Here is a 16,860-nt window from a genome sequence, read left to right as displayed (position 1 = left end):
TTGTTTATGTTCTTGTGAATGGGGTTGGTGAGATGCAGAAATGCCGAGGGACAAATCAAGTGCAAAGTTCTGTGGTAATTATGATTTTCAGAGTGACGTAGCATCTAAGATAATGCCCATTCCCTCCACAACACAGCTGGGCCATTCCTGTAAGTTGTCAGCTGTGTGTGGGACAGCTTTCATTCACCTTATGTTTGAATGGAAGCTTTAAGATGTGTGTTTGTTCTTAGGTTCACCAAAAATCTGTCGCCTGACAAGATCAACCTGAGCACGTTAAAGGGGGAAGGTCAACTGACCAATTTAGAGTTGGATCAAGAGGTGCTTCAAAACATGCTGGATCTGCCAACATGGCTTGCTATAAACAAGGTCTTTTGCAATAAAGCATCCATTAGGGTGAGTAATTTATTATGCTGGAGCAATAATTAATCAATTTTTTTTTTCCCCTTCTGTAGTTGTGTAGAATTATTCCCCAATGTTTCGAAATAAAAGTAGAGGTATAATCTTATATCTGCCCATGGTAATTAGAACTCTTACTTCCTATGCTCTTTTTTCATGCTCTATTTCTTCTCTTTCACACTTTTTTTTTTTTTATTATTGCTTTCCTCTCTTGATCCTTTATTGTCTACAAAAATATTTTTGAGAGATTCTGATTTTTGTGGGAAATGTGGAAATTCTGTACAGCTAGCCAATGTTGCCTGGTGGCTGCTAAGAATTGAAGCAGAGTATATCATCATCTCTCCTAGATTATTCTAGTATGTAAGAAATGAAGCTGTGGATTGTTATAACTGAAGTTGTTTGGTGAAATTTTAGGAGTTCTTCAATCTATATTTTTTTTTAATTGATGTTTGATTTGATTTTTCTGAATGAAGAGAACTAATGGTTTGCTATGGACATCCAGTTATTTGTAGGCCACCAGAGCAAATGTAGATTTTTCTTCCTTTTAAAGGAAAGAATGTGAAAGACAGTGTTGCCTTTGCTGATGCTTGACAATCCAGTGTTAAAGAAACATATTCTCTTTTGTTCCTTTTGTGCTTTTCCTTCTGGTGCTAAGTAAATTTAGAAGTTTTGTTTCTAACAGCTGAATGAAATACATGTATGTGTAGAGTCATCCTGAGTATGGAAGGGACCCATAAGGATCATAGAGTCCAAGCCTGGCTTCATAAGTTTATTACACAGTAAACTTGTTAATTTGAAAGTAATATTGAGTCCAAGAGTTATAATTCATACACCTAAACCACTATTTTACTGTATCTTTAATATTTACTTTAGGACAATATTTTCCTTTGCAGATACCATGGACAAAATTGAAAACACATCCCATCTCTTTGGTGAGTTCTGATATCAGCTCCTAAGTATGGAATACAAAGCAGAATTTATCTCAAATGTTTGTATCTTTCTCTCAAATTGATCCTAGAAGTAGTTGAAACATTAATGGTTGCTTACTAACTAAACCTCTTCAATAGGTTTGATATGGTTAACATTAACAGGATTACTGTAGCAACCTAGGTTACAGCTTTTATATAAATAGGATGTAGAAATAGGAAATAGGACTCAAAACCAGAGTAAAATAAATGCAAGAAATAGCATTTATTTTGTTCTTTTTTTTAGCAAGTGTGCTGGGAAATGTGGTTAGCATGAGAAATAACGTACTTGATGGTGGCTAAACTTTCTTAATTGGATTTGCTTATGATTGAATTGTCCTTTAATAGTTGTGTTTCCTGGATTTGCAGTGAGTTCCTGAAAGTGCTTCTAATTCCTCAGCTCTGAATCAGACTTGGAAAAAAACATGTTTTAAATACTTGACGGATTTGCTAGTGACCTAGTTGTAATACACTGATGTCTGTACTGCTTTTCCTGACACACAAAGCTTAAAGCATGGTAATGCTGGAGCGGGATGATTCAACCTCTTGACTGTGAGATGCAATTGCTAAATTAGGAAATTGGTTTAAGCCATGCTATTCTTGAAGATTACATACAGACCTATAGTAACAAGACCTGATTGTTTGCTTTGCTTGTTGTGGACTTACCTTAGCAGCCTTTGGGGCTGAGATTGTTTTCAAGGTCACCTTTGTTACGTAAAGTTTCTCTTGAACAAATCTACTAGTTGAAAACAGCTATCAAAAGATGACTGTTCATTGGTGGATTGTACAACAGGCTTTCTGATTTCTCAAAGCAGACAAATGTGAAGGCCTAAATGTCCACCTTAAGCCCTTTATTGCATCTCTAAATTTTCACTGTTTTGACTGAGATATTTTTACTGCCTGAAATCTGATTACCTATTCAGTAATTTTCCCTAGTTGGCTTTTTTTTCTTTTTCTTTTTTTTTTTTTTGGTCCCCATAGCTAAAGGTGCTTGCTTGGAACTGAGTCAGAGTACATACAGTTTCTAGGGGGGAATCAATAGTCAGGTGTCTACATCCAGGTGTTCTTAGTAAACTTTTACTTCTATTACAGTCCTGAAATCAGTGCCCTGCTGTTCTTTGCATGAGTCATGTAGCAAAGAAAATTCTTCAGTGGTCTTAATGTAGCCTTAAAAGAGTGATCAAACGTCCAAAAATGGTAGGATAAACAGGATAAGTCTATTTTCCTCTGTCTCCCCAAAGTAAGGGATTAGTTTTTCATTTTTTTCTATGTTGTTTTGCAGAGCAACTTATTCACTGAGACAGCAGAGAAAATTGGTTTAAGATGTCCAGATTTACCTTTAACAGTTAATGTTCCTTCTAAGTGTTATAATATGGTGAAGTATAAGAAAATACAGAGTTGGAACTTTTGACTTTCAGGCAGCTGTCAGTGCAGTTCATGGATAAGAGCACTGTAGAAAAACGTTTGTGGAGGAAACGTGGAGATGGGCACAGTGACTACAGTAATGAAGTGCAGTAGGTAGAGCAGGTTGACCTGTGAAAAAACTGGGTTTGAGGACAAAGCTTTTCATATGTTATGTCTGACTGGAGAGGGAGTAAATGGAGGATTCAGATGACGTGATATGATGACAGAGATAGACAGAATGGAATATTAGCTGGTGAGTCTCTAATGAGCTTGAAATGGGACAAGATTGCAGAACTGTGCACCTTAAATCAGTAGACTTCTGAGTGTATGTCACAAATGTGGATAATGAATGTTGCACTTTAAGTCAGGAGATTGCTGGATTTGCTTAGTTAGGAATAAATTGTTGCTTTTTGGTGTATTCACATTCTCTTCTTCATCCCCGTTGTTATGCAATATGTATAATTTGTGTTTTAGCTCTGCTATTTAAATAAATCCTATTTTCATTTAAGGCTTTAGGTGTCTCATTCCCTTAATTCCCTGCTCCTTTTGTAAGGATCCCACCTCAGGTACCAAAAATACAATGACTGCATACAGTTATGCTAGAATACAACACGTTGCAAATTATACTAGGACGTATCTATTTATAAGATACTTCTGCTAGGTTAGTTAAGAGTTTTACATACAGGCTTCATCTTAAAGATGCAGCACTAAACTTCATCTATTACCAGTTCTAGTGGGCTAGGTTAAAATGCTTTCCATTAAAATTTTCTGAACATATTGAGCTGTGTTTAATGTTTCACTGTACAAACAAACATATGGGAAGAAAATCCACATTAGGATGCATTAAAACATGTCACTTTCAAAATTCTCTTTATGAAAGTACATATGAAGGGTAAATAATGATTAGAGGTCTGGAATTCTGCAATCCAGTCTGGGACTATCTTTTAGAATTCTTAAAATATGTAAAATTATATGTACAAGTTAATAAAAAATAACTTTGGTAATTTACAAAGGTTTACAGGAAAATGACACCATGAGAAACTTTTTATGAAATCTTTACAAAAAGCTTTTCAGTGTTTTTTTTTCTTCGTATGTCAGCTTTCCACTTTGTTATCTCTCGTGTCTCCATTGTTTTGTTTTGTTTCTCTAGTCCTTGGATAAAGTTGTAATGGAGATGAGCACATGTGAAGAGCCACGTGCCCCTAATGGACCTTCTCCTATAGCAACTGCATCAGGACAGAGGTCAGTGACAATTATGACTCGATCTAAAAACAAGAAGTTTAAGCTACTCTTTCCAAATAGTGTAGGACACTTGGAGGCCCTGTGTCTTTCCTGAAGCATGAGACTGCAACTCTTTTTGTTACTGTTGTGTGGAGTTAGATATGGAGATAGAAATGTTTAATTTCAGACCTAAGCTTGGAAAGAACATCTGAACTGTATATGCAACTTGCTAGAGATGTTTCATTTCAGTGTAACTACTCCATCAAAAATATACTCATTTTATTTGATGTATTTAATTTTCTGAAAGCTTACTATCTTCAGCTTTTTTGGAAAATTACATAAGTTTGGGATGTGTGTGTCTTTTTTTTATCTGATAAACATTATTAGCGTTATTTGTTAGAGAGGTATTCTAAAACTCTAGTTTCTTTATTTTATCATCCAGATCTTTCTGAAGGTTTTAATACATGTTATGTAGCCCAAGTGTCACATAATTTGGGGGGGAAAATATACTATTACAACAGGTTGTTGTTTTTTTTTCTCTCCTCCAATCTTCTTATGGAATCAAAACATTTTTCAATGGACATATCCATATATATCCATATATGAACATATGTCCATATATGAACAATGATCCATTTATAGAGAAATTAATTTGACAGTACAATTGATTTTCTTATTTTAATTTTTGTGTAATGCTTAGACGAGGTCCATGGGTCTCCATCTCTTAGAGCACAACCTGAAAGTCACTGCCATAGAGATTCTGTAGGATGGCAATTATGAAATGGAAAAGGAATGACAAACTGTAAACAAGAAGAAAAAAATCCAAAGCCAAATAATTTTAAATTCTGAAAACATATTTAAATAGATGTTTTTGTTCACTAGCCTGGAATGTTCAGAATGGTTAAGATTTTTATTTAAAGCATTAGGTGCAACTGCTTCATCTTTTTCACTACTGGAATAGATGTTAAATTGATTCAACCATGTAGGATGCCTTTATTTATAAAATGAAGCAAAACAAATACTTTACCTTTTTCTATATACAAAACAGTATGTTCATATTAATAGGTGGTAGAACTTAGCTCATAGAAACTAATACTAGCCAGACTGGAACTGTCAAATAAAATGGCATGAAGGAGGAGTAATAGTGTAGACTGTCCTCTTACATAAAAATAAATAAAATCTGTTTTAAATATGCTAAGTTGCATTAATTGTTATAGTTTATGGAAATACATCATTGCCCAAAATATGTTATTTAATGATCATTTTGAGACTGTAGGGTGGAGGAGGAAGTACTGTCAAGTCGGTCAAATATATTTAACAAAAATTTGCAACTGGAGAAGAATACATTAGGAACCTCTTTCATGGCTTGCATCATGTTGCATTTCAGCTATTTAATAAGTACAGTTTGTGCCATTTCATTTGATGCACAATTAATATGTTTGCTTTTCACCTTTTAGTGAATATGGTTTTGCTGAAAAAGTGGTAGAAGGAATTTCGGTGTCTGTGAACTCCATAGTAATAAGGATTGGTGCAAAAGCTTTTAATGCTTCGTTTGAACTTTCCCAACTAAGAATATACAGTGTCAATGCAAACTGGGAACATGCTGACCTGAGGTTTACCAGGATACAAGAAGCTCAACGTGGAGAGGTAAATATTTTCTTTAGTATTTTCTTTAGTGGTGGTTTGGGGTTTTTTTGTTTAATTTATTGCTATTGTGGTACAATTGGAGGCACTAGAACTGCAAACTTGCACAGTTTAGGAAACACACTGTTAATAGGAATGGAGACACTGCTTTCCATAATTTCAGCTGTCTTCTAGGAACACAGGGTAGATGTGAGTGAGAACAAAGGTTATGTCTCCGGCTGTGGTCAAAATTGATGCAAAGTGCAAAAGCCAGTGCAAGCTTATGTAATATTCCATTCTTACATTCTCCAGAACAGTGATCGTTTTAATGCAGTCTGCAGCCGGTGTGAAGAATGCAGGAAGAAAAAAGAATTTTTTAAATACTGATTGGAAGTCACGTGATGTTCCTGTGACTTTCTAGAGGTAGAGAGTAAGATCAGATATTAATTCCTGCCACCTCTGACTGGGATGAATGAGTAAAATGTTCTTGTTCTGTTCATATAGCCCTGCATGAAGGATGTGTTTGTGTCTACATGTGCACATCTGCACATACTGTGGTGGAAGTAAACTAATATTCCCTAAATGTCTTTTTGTCTTTGTTTCTGTTTAAAGGTATTGACTTTTAAGGAAATTAACTGGCAGATGATCAGAATAGAAGCGGATGCAATTCAGAGTTCGAAGCATGAAATCATGAGCGCTCCAGTTCGACTCATTACGAATCAATCAAAAATTAGGGTCACACTTAAAAGAAGGGTAAATTTGAAAAGTTTGAAATCATTCATTATTTTATGAATTCATATTTAACTCATAATTTCTGTGCATGTGTGCACATCGTAAATTTTTTCAATCCATATAAAGTGTGGAATTCCCTAAAGTAAATCTGTAGTAACTTTAAGCCTGTAGTGTGCACAAGTAGTTTTGCTCGCAGAATTTAAAGCTGAAGAACTTGCACGGGTTCTTCTAATAAAACAATTTGATCTCCAGATCTTTAATTATGAATTTTGCTTTACTTCTCTAGATTCAGACTATATTTGTATTCCTTATGGTTAGGTAACCAGTTTAGTATACAGTGCATGCCACAGAAGTAAAAAGTGAGGCACAACTATGGAGTCCTTTGTATATCATAGAAATCTTTTAATTACTAAGAGATGTAATACAAACTATTTTAAATTATATTCAGTATGCAAGAGATCTACTTTTTAGGAACTTCGGGGTTTTAGTCAACATTTTTTTTTTTATCATTTGATATTTGAACCTCAATTTTTTATTCTACAGCTAAAGGACTGTAATGTAGTGGCATCAAAACTGGTTCTGATCCTGGATGACTTGCTGTGGGTTTTGACTGATTCCCAGTTGAAAGCCATGGTGCAGTATGCCAAATCTCTTAGTGAAGCCATAGAGAAATCAACAGAACAGAGAAAAAGCTTGGCTTCTGAAACAACACAGGTATGAGGCGTGTTGTAAAATTCAATACAGTGTGGTCAATAGATTTTTGAGAATGCAAGTTTATTCGTTTTCATTCAACTGTATATCCTGAATTACATTAGCAATGATCATGGTAGTATAAAATACACTTTACTTTACAAGGTTTTTTATACTGATGTCAGGAAGGAAAATTCCATTTGTTTATCCGTGTACAGAGTAGTTTGACTTCTGTTTTACTTAACAATTGATTATTTAGTAAACTTCTTCTCAAAATATGTTCTGGTTAATAATTAAAAAGAAACAAATTTGAGAGACACCAAAGTAATCTCAGTGTGTGGTTAGATATGCTTACTGTAATGGTTTAAACTGTTTGTTTTCATGGTTCTGAAATACTAAGATTTAGTAAGAGCTTTCCTTCTTACAGCTGTCTTGTTGGAACACATAATGAAAGATAATTCTACTTTTAACAAATATGTGCTGACATAGGTCTGATATTTGTGCTGCGTGTAAGATAACCTTACATAAATCTTTGTCATCTTTCAGATGACAGCATATAGCACACTGGACCAGTGAGGCTGCCTCACGAGTTCATGAGTGTTGTGAGAGGGACCTGTTGTCTGTGAAGAAGGAGCACAAATACACTGATCAAAAATAGTTCTATAAAAACAATTCAGTACTCAGAACTGAATCATAGTTAATACTAAGAATCTAATACTAAGAATCATAGAATTGCCAAGGTTGGAAAAGACCTCCAATAACCATCCACATACCATCAGTATTTCCCCAGTAGACCATGTCCCTTAGTACGACGTCTAAACATTTCATCAACACCTCCAGGGACTCCAATCTGAGTCAGTAATTCCTGTAACAACCTTCACAACAGAATATACATATTTCTTCTGATGTGTCTGATATTTCATCCCTCTCATCTCCCTATTTTGGGAGTGCTGTTTAGCCACGCAGATTCACCAATGAAGGAAATTATTGGGCTTATAAGCAAGCAGTGTCTTTACCAGGAAGAAATGAATTTAAAGACTAGGGTGCAAAGGCTGTGTAAAGAATAGTTGAACGTGAACTTGTACTGTAGAATCTCATCCAATAAAACTGGTGAACTGTAATGCAGAGCTCAGTACTTGTGGTCCTGATGATTTCGCAGGGTGATTTGATGATTCAGCTACAGCAAGCACGCAGCTGTTATTGAGCAGGGAGATCCTCATTCTTCAATTGTCTGTACCTACATCTTGCTAATTCACTTACTGTAGTGCTAGCTCATGTTTGACCATATAGTGATGTAGTTTGGGAAATAAGTGAGTAGAATCAAAATGGATGTTTTTCTTCTAGTTTAGTTTCTTGAACAGCTTGCAGCAAAATTTAGGGAAGTACTTGTGCTGCAGCCATCAGGGTGTAAAAGACGTGGGAAGGAAAAGGTGGGACATTAATCATCATTGCATCTTTGTGACACTTAGCCAATATTTCAACTTAACTGTATTCTTAAACAGTACTCATAAATCTCATTAATGATCCAAAGTGCTCATATAGGATGTGGACATTTCTTTATTCGAAGGATTTGTTTTAAGTAAGAAAAATATTGTGGTGGTTTTATGCTTGATGGAATGAAAAAAGTTCTATGCATTGATATGACCAAATATTTTCAGAGCTCAGCTCCTGCACCCAGCTCTCAGCAAGTGAAAGCACACCAGACTACAGCAGCACCTGATCAAAATGATGCAATAGTAAAATTGTTTAATGATTTTGATGTTAAGGAAACTTCTCATCACTTAGTAATCTCCCATTTGGACCTACATATATGTGATGACATCCATTCTAAAGAGAAAGGTAACCGTTTTATTTATTTATGTACTTATTTTATGTAACATACCTGTGAACCATAATTGTCCTTAGGAAAAATTTTGAAGAATCCAATAATGTTAATTAACAGTTTTTATTTTAAAGTAATTGTCTTCCTGTGTCTCTAGGCACATCTAACGTTGGCTAGATACCTTCAAGACAAGGTTTCATTACTAAGTGCAGTTATTTTAGAATAAATGTGAAAAAAAAAACAAAAACAAAAACAAAAACCAAAAAAAACCACATGCTAACAGTCCAAGCACCTTCAGTTCTTTTCCTGTCTTGTAGAAACTGATTTTGCCCAGTTTGTTTCTGCCGATTTTCCTTTGTATGCCAGCTTTGCTGTGCTCTCAGGAATGCTGTGGCAGTAGTACTCTGGCTTGAAAGAGTCACTGTAAAACATACTCGAGTAATATTCCTTATAAAATACAGATAGTTTAGACTAACAAAAAAGCAACCTGTCTGTTGCTGATTTAGAGATTTTAGGATGTTCTGCAACTGGGAAGAATGAAACAAATGTTCTGATGTTGTCTGTAGTGTATGGTCTTTTTTCTGTAATCCATTACTTCATTAATGAGATGCTACTGCAGTGGACCATATTTATAATCAGAAAAAAAAAAAGCAAATTACATTTTTTCATTTTCACTTTTAAAGTGATCAGAAGAGGATGATATATAAGTGTTGTTTGGAAAATGTATGAGGAAATACAAAGTCCTCTGAAGAAGAGAGAGAAAAACATAAAACTTAGTGAATATATTTCTCTGATTTTGGGAGATACTTGTTCAGAAGCAGAGCATAAGGCTCTCCTCTACTTAGGAAATATATCTATCACTATGTCTGCTTAATCTGGAATTTATTGTTCTTAAGATTTTTTTTTTTTATCCGTTACATTTTTTGCTATAAAGTTTTGAAATTTAATAGTAGAAAAACCAGAACTGAATACTCAGAAACTTTCTTCACTGCAATAATATCTTGTCAGATAAAAAAGATTATATCTTCAGTATTCTGGAAAGTAAGCCTGTTGTCTTTGAATTACTGATCATAATCTTCAGTATGAAGAGTTTTCATTCAGGTAAACTTGAGGTGTGTGTGTACAAAGAATTGCATTTACTTTCTGGTAGCATTTAAAGCAATGTGCAGTTGTTAGTAATGACTGAATACAGGACATAGATCTGGTCTATTGAAAGCAGCAAAGACCACCAGAATGAAAATTTTAAGGGAGATTAGTGAGGATGTAGTGAGAGCTAGTAGAAGTAGTAGCTGTTGTTTCAGAGAATGCATGAACATGAGAATTACGATCCTTAATCTAAGGTTTGCAGAGCAGCATTGCTTTATTTTACAGATACAAATAGACGGGTAACAGGAGGAGCCATGCAGCTTTCTTTCAGCTACTTAACGGTGGACTATTACCCATTCCACAAAGCAGGTATGAACATGTTGTGCATTACCTGTGCATGTAACTATGCAGCTAAGTTACTAACAACAACAGCAAGAACAACAAAAGAAGTATATGTATAAGGCTTGGTTAATAATGTTGTAAACACTTGAAATGTACACTTTCAACATTCAAGATGAAGCAACAAAAGCAACAACTTGAAACAAATTTTATTCCTGTAAAACAACTGTTCAATGCCTAAAAGTTTTCCAGTTCACTGTTTTGTTTGGCCAACAAAATGGTGTTTACACGTTTCTGACATGGAAAGGATTGTTTTGACAGCAGAAGGCAGTACATCAGATTGAGAATTTGCTAGCTGGGTGTCTACAGGAATCGGATGCAGCCTTTTAATGCAGCAGGCTTCTTTCTGCATAGAAGTCTATGATTTTGTGTCCATTTATAAACAATACTCATTTGTGGGTTGTTTTTTTTTATAACTTGGCTGAACAAGAATGCTAGTGTGTAGAGAGCCAATTGTGCAGCCTTTTTTAAGTTTTTAGGGAATTGTTATTGAACAGACGTTATCAATTTCCAGCTAAGCATTTCCTACAGACCATTTCTGGTAAATGTGTTTTTCAGAAATTTGAGAAAAATAATAATTCCAGCAGCTATTAACAAGGAAGAGAGGAAATTAATCTGTTGAACTTGAGATCAAATTCAGTACAGTGAAGGAAGTTCAGTTACTTTGGAGTGATATCTAAGTGCATTAAAAACATGAATTAGCAGTAGCTTGCTGCAGGTCCTTGTCACTTATGGTTGTGAATGGAGTCCTGTGATATTGATATATTTCATTCATAAGTGATTCCTTCTATGATTGGGTGTGAGCACGATCTCACTAGTTATGCTTTCTATGAGATCTCCTCTAAGAAAACGTAGAAGACGGAAAAGAAATAATAATTAGATTTTCTTTTGGAGGGATTTTCTTCTGGAAGCTGAAGCATGAACTGCAGAATCTTGGACAGGCATGTTGGAAGCTGATTGAGAATACTTTAAAAGTAATGGGTATGAGGGACTTGACTCCCACCACACAAAACCAGAAGTAGAAAATGTCATCTGTAGAGCAAATGTAGTGTTCTCCTGCAGTTTTAACTGATGTTTTACACAAACATGTTTGAGAAACAGCTATAATAAAACTCTGTCAAAGGTTTCTTTTTCTTTTCCTATAAGAAGTTGACATCTTTGTATTAGAATAGTGTGTCAATTCTAAGGGCAAACTATTGTCACAGGTGGGAGAGACCTTTTACACAAGGGAAAAAGGTTACTAGACTGTTCTGCTTGGTACTTTTCTGGCCTATGAAATATTTAGAAATGCCTCTTTTGGTACAACATTCCTGGAAATTAAAATTAACCCTTCTGGAAGAAGCCCTTAATAATTAATAGTCTTTGCCGATTGAGTTCTTGTGGGTTTTTGTTTGTTTCTTAGTTTGCAGTTTCCCACAGCAAGACCAATGGGAATGTGAGGCATAATTGCCATATGGCAAACTTGTAATCCATTGAGCATCAATCCTTCCAGCAATTAGCCTTTGATAATAACTTCAGGAAAGTGAAACAGGATTGGACCCATTGACTGTAGTAATTGAAGCATAAGCCAGATTGTTGGATTTTTTAAAGCTGTCTGTACAGCAGTCCATCTCTTTATTTGTCCTTCCAGAATTGCTCTAGAAGAATTGCTTGTAGCAGATCTGTTATCTGTGCAGCTGATGTGCTGCTGGGTGACAATCAGAGAAAGCTACTGCTTTGCCATGATGCAGAATATTTTTCAGTCAAGGAAATTCTTGATCAAGCAGATATATTGAGATAATATGAGAAACAGGATAGCATTATCTTCCTGGGTAATCAGCAATGAATTCAGATTGTATCAACATCAGTGCTAAACACAATAAAATGCTGTTTTCTTGTTGCAGTCTGGCTTATCTCTTCATTTTGTTACAGATAAATGTGGCTACGATATCCCCATGTATAGAACTGTAGAGTAACTGAAGATAGAAGGGACATCTGGAGGCTGTTTAGCCCCATCCTCTATCCCTGAAACTATCTATCCAGCTAAAGCAAGGTCACCTAAAGTAAACTGCCTGCGATTGTGTTTAGTTAGGTTTTGAATAGCTTCAAGGATAGAGCCTGTACAATCTCCCTGATCAACCTAAGCCCATGTTTAATTACACACATGGTAATCACAGTAGAAGGCTTTTGTGTAGTTTTGGTGGGATTTCCTGTATTTCAGTTTATGCTTCTTGCCTCTTGTCCTATTAGTGGGTACCACTGAGAAGAATGCAACTCCATCTTCTTTACCTTCCCATCAGGTATTTAGGCACACTGATGAGATCTTCTGAGCATTCTTTTCTCCAGAGTGAACAGTTCTAGCTATCTCAAATTTGCTTAGTCTGAAAGATGTTCTAGTTTCTTAAGCAAAGTTGTAACCTTTTTTGGGTTTGCTCCACGAAATCCATGGCCTCCTAATACTGGGGAGCCTAGAACTGAACCAAGCACTCTCAATATGGTCTCACCATGGCTGAGCAAAGGGCAGAAATTGTTACTCTTGAGCTGCTGGGAGTGTTTTTCCTAAGCAGTCCTAGATACTGTTGGCTTTGTTTGCCCCAAGGACACGTTGCTGGTTCACGTTCAGCTTGTTGTCCACCTAGATTCCTGGGTTTCTTTCTGCAAAGCTGGTTCCTAGCTGGCCATATCCTAACCTGTACAGTTGAATGGAATATTCCTGTCCAGGGCTTGGATTTCTCTCTCTCTCTCTTTTTTTTTTTTTTTTTTTTTAATTTTTTTAACTTTGTTTTTGTACCATGTGCAGAGCTGCAATCTGTGTTACCATCCAGGTCGTTAATGAACTTACCAATGTAAGTAATGTAACCAATGTAAGCCCCAGTAATGACTCTTGGGGTACACCTCCAATGACTCCCTCCAACTGGACTTCATACTGCTGATCCTAACATTTTGAAGTCAGTTTAGTCAGTTTTCTATCCACCTCACTGTCTATTTCTCTAGTCTGTACTTCAACATTTTGTCACTGAGCATGTTATGGGACTAATGTTGAAAGCCTTGCTAAAGTCAAGGTGGGCAGTGTCAGCTCTGTGTTCCTCATCCACCAAACCATAGAAGGCAGTAGAGTTCATGAGGCATGACTTCCCTTTCACAAATTCATGTTGACTAGTCCCAGTCACCTTCCTTTCTTCAGTGTGTTTTGAATTGTTTTTTAGAATTGTTTTGCCTTCCCAAGAATTAGAATTGACTAGGCTCCTTTTATTCTATTTCTTAAAGATAGGAATAAGCTTTCTTCCAGTCCTTTGGAACCTGTCTTGATTACCATTCATTGGTAACCTTTCAAAAATGATTTGAAATAGCTTCTCCATGACATTAGCCAGTTTTCTCAGCTCTCGTATGCATCTCTTCAGAACCCCATGGACTTTTATGTGTCTGATCTATTTAAATGTTTCCTAGATTAATGCTCCTTTGCTGAGGGGAAGACTTCCTTGCTTCTAACTTCCACATTGGTCTCAGGGACCTGGGAGTTTGGAAGGTAAGTGCTAGTACTTTGAAGAATGAAGCAAAGAAGGCACAGGATACTTCTGCCTTCTGCATGTGCTTTGTCTGCAGGTCCCCAACTCAGTAAAGCAGCAAGCCCAATTTTCACTTTTGCTGCTAGTACACTTGTAGAAGTGTTTCTTGTTGCTCTTCACATGTCTCACCACATATCATGTCAACCCATGAGGTCCGCTTTGGCATTCCTATCCTTATCCTCTGTATTCTTTCTGGGTTACCTCATGCTGCTTCTTATATCCTTCTTTTTTGTATCCAAAATTAGCTCCTGGCTCACTCACAGAGGCCCCTTGCTACTTTTGTTTGATTTTCTGCTTTTCAAGGTGGACCATTCTTGGGCTTGTAGTTGATTCTTGAATATCCAATAGCTCTCCTGGACAGCATTATACACCATGAAAGTAATTCAAGTACACCAGTCTGCCTTCTTGATGTCCTGGGTTGTTATTCTTCTTTTTGCCTTGTTTCTTCACCTCAGGATCCTGAAGTCATAATCTCTTGGTTGCTGGAGTGACTTCATATCCCTGCCCAGTTTGACTCTTCCCTCCCCCTCCCATAAGAATCAGGTCCAGCAGAGCAGGTCCTGTCTTTGACTTCCTGACTACTGTTAGAAGGCTCTCATTGCTGCACTTTGCCCTTTGGAAACCACATAGATTGCTTGCGTCCTAATGTGTTGTCATTCCAGCAGATTATGGAGTGTTTAAAGTCTGCCTTGAGGACGAGGGTCTGTGAAAATTATACTACTTCCTGTTGTCTGAAGTGTGCCTCATAGTGTCCATGATTAGATAGTCTTTAGCAGATATCCACCACGTTGTCATCCATGTTGGTCTGCCTTGACCTGTAAGCTCTGAGTTGGCTGATCATCCACACCAAGGCAGAGCTCCATGCATTCCTGTAAGGGAAACTCCCTTTTCACGGTCAGGGAAGCTCCCTATCCTTTCCTTCTCAGCCTGCTCTTCCTAGAGAACTTGTATCAATACTTGGCAGCATTTCACTTGTATGTGCTATCTCACTGTGTTTCTGTGGTTCCAGTGAGATCATAGCCCTGCAACTGCATGCAGATCTCTAATTCCTGCTGCTCCTACATGCTCCTCATGTAACGTGCAGGCGTTAGTATAGGGGTGCTTCAGAGAAACACACCTATCCCGAATTTCAGGAAGGGTGAAGCCTTTCTCTCCAATGCTGCTGTCCTGTAGTTGTGTGCGAATGTTTGAGGTGACCCTACTTTTTCCCTGTTTTGGAAAAAACACATGGACTTCATGGGCTTGAATTTAACATACCTCTGCCTTTTGCACTCTTGCTGTTTTCTTCCCTTTCTTCCTTCTTCTTTCTTAGCTGGAAAGATAGAAATAACCATCAGAAAACACTAGAAGGCAGGAGGATGGGGTGAGATGTCATCTCTTGTGGTACATTTCTCTGTTGCACTGTCTTCCATGTGAAAGTCTTTACATTCAGACTCGAAATACTTTTCTCCAAGTCATCTTCCTGTTTTAATACCAGCTATATTTACTCATCTCCAGTGTTAGTTCAAAATGTAGCGAGCTTTTACATGCTGATATTTGAAGAACAGTGTGTGACACTTGGTAAAAGTTGTTTGTACTGCATACTTGAACAGATTAGTAGACTGTATTTACAGAGTCTGTTAGAAGAGATCTCAGTTTTTTTCAGTTGTTTGAATGCTTTATCAATAAAAACTTGTCAGGAATAAAATCATGTTTTTATTTTTAAGGCTGTGTCTGATTGTGCATATCTTCTTGGTTGCGTGCCATGAAGGTGCTAGAGAAACAAAACAAACAGTTCAGTTCCGAAAAGGGACCAGCAACAATTTTGTCCTAAAGTTTTGGAGGGAAAATTAAGATTAGAAAGAGTGAGTATGGGAACATTTTCCTGCTATTAGCCCTCACCTTTTTTTCCTGAATCAGATGGGTTTTTTGCATCTTCTGACATAAGAAATCAATGTGTCATCAAATTTCTCTGGACTAGATATACCAAGTGATGTTTTTTAGCATTAGTTAGGGGTGTTAAAAGATAGGTAGCAATGTTATGTCATTTTCGGAGTGAATTTATGAAGCTGTGTGACTTGCTTTTTATGCAATGTATAACTTCTGTTATAACATATGTTTTAACTTCTATTGTTCTACAGTTGCAGCATGCAAAGGGATTATATTCTGAATAAAGTACAATAGTGAAGTAGTGAAAATTTGTTACCCAGTTAGAAGCTTGTTTACAAATGAAATGAAGTAGTATTTTCCTCTTCTTTTCAGGAGACAGCTGCAATCACTGGATGCATTATAGCGATGCCACTAAAACCAGAAGTGGGTGGGCCCAAGAGTTATTAAATGAATTCAAAAGTAATGTTGAATTGCTTAAGCAGGCTGTGAAGGATCAAGGCATAGGTTCTCCTGCCACATCACCACCTGCTGTATCTCCTCAAAAGCCACAAACAGGTCCTTTGCTTGTATCTCTAATGCTCTAATTCCATTAGCTATTAAAACTATGCTGAAGGTGACTTGTTTTTATTGATTCTATCACTTTCCTACAGGCAAGGAACAGACACTGAAAGGAACTTCCCAGCAGCCAAAGGGCAAACTGATGTCTAGTCCTGTTGTGGTTAGACTTGCGGATTTCAATATATATCAGGTATGCTTCTTTGAGCCTAGAATACTGGGGCTACTTTGAGCTTGACTGCTGTGTAAGTATGTTTTTTCAGAGGGGATCCAAAGTCCATTGAAATATAATAGAAGTCTTTCCACTCATCACTGGATTAGACCTTTATGGACTTGATTTTACTATGTCAAAATTGGTGGATATTTCCTTACTGACTTTATATTAGGACACCTATCATAATCATAATCATATCATGTTTTCGATGCAATTCCTGCCATCCCACAAATCCTGACACTTTCACCCTTCATTGTTCTTTCTTAGGTACGTAGAATTTTTATGTGTTCTTTTCTTTTTCATGCTTCTCTTATTGCTTTCCTTTCCTAAGTGCATATC

At 36.6% G+C, this 16,860-nt stretch overlaps 1 protein-coding gene across 5 annotated transcripts in view; it reads left to right on the top strand.

Moving 5' to 3' along the window:
- Nucleotides 1–16,860, top strand: part of UHRF1BP1L (UHRF1 binding protein 1 like) — a 51,984-nt gene that overhangs the window by 14,784 nt on the left and 20,340 nt on the right. For 4 of the 5 annotated variants that reach the window (XM_042815580.1, XM_042815581.1, XM_042815582.1 and 1 more), the window contains exons 2-11: nt 231–393; nt 1,290–1,328; nt 3,916–4,007; nt 5,444–5,633; nt 6,222–6,362; nt 6,885–7,055; nt 8,690–8,870; nt 10,225–10,308; nt 16,125–16,307; nt 16,403–16,500. In XM_042815580.1, coding sequence (XP_042671514.1) covers nt 231–393; nt 1,290–1,328; nt 3,916–4,007; nt 5,444–5,633; nt 6,222–6,362; nt 6,885–7,055; nt 8,690–8,870; nt 10,225–10,308; nt 16,125–16,307; nt 16,403–16,500 — 1,342 coding nt within the window. The other variant, XM_042815583.1, reaches the window with a different exon arrangement.

This window comes from Centrocercus urophasianus, unplaced genomic scaffold, assembly GCF_019232065.1.
Source record: "Centrocercus urophasianus isolate 14NV4802_14NV808 unplaced genomic scaffold, USGS_Curo_1.0 seq_15, whole genome shotgun sequence".
NCBI lineage: Eukaryota > Metazoa > Chordata > Aves > Galliformes > Phasianidae > Centrocercus > Centrocercus urophasianus.
The sequence above is the reverse complement of the archived record's forward strand: the minus strand, read 5'-3'. Positions and strand labels throughout refer to the sequence as shown.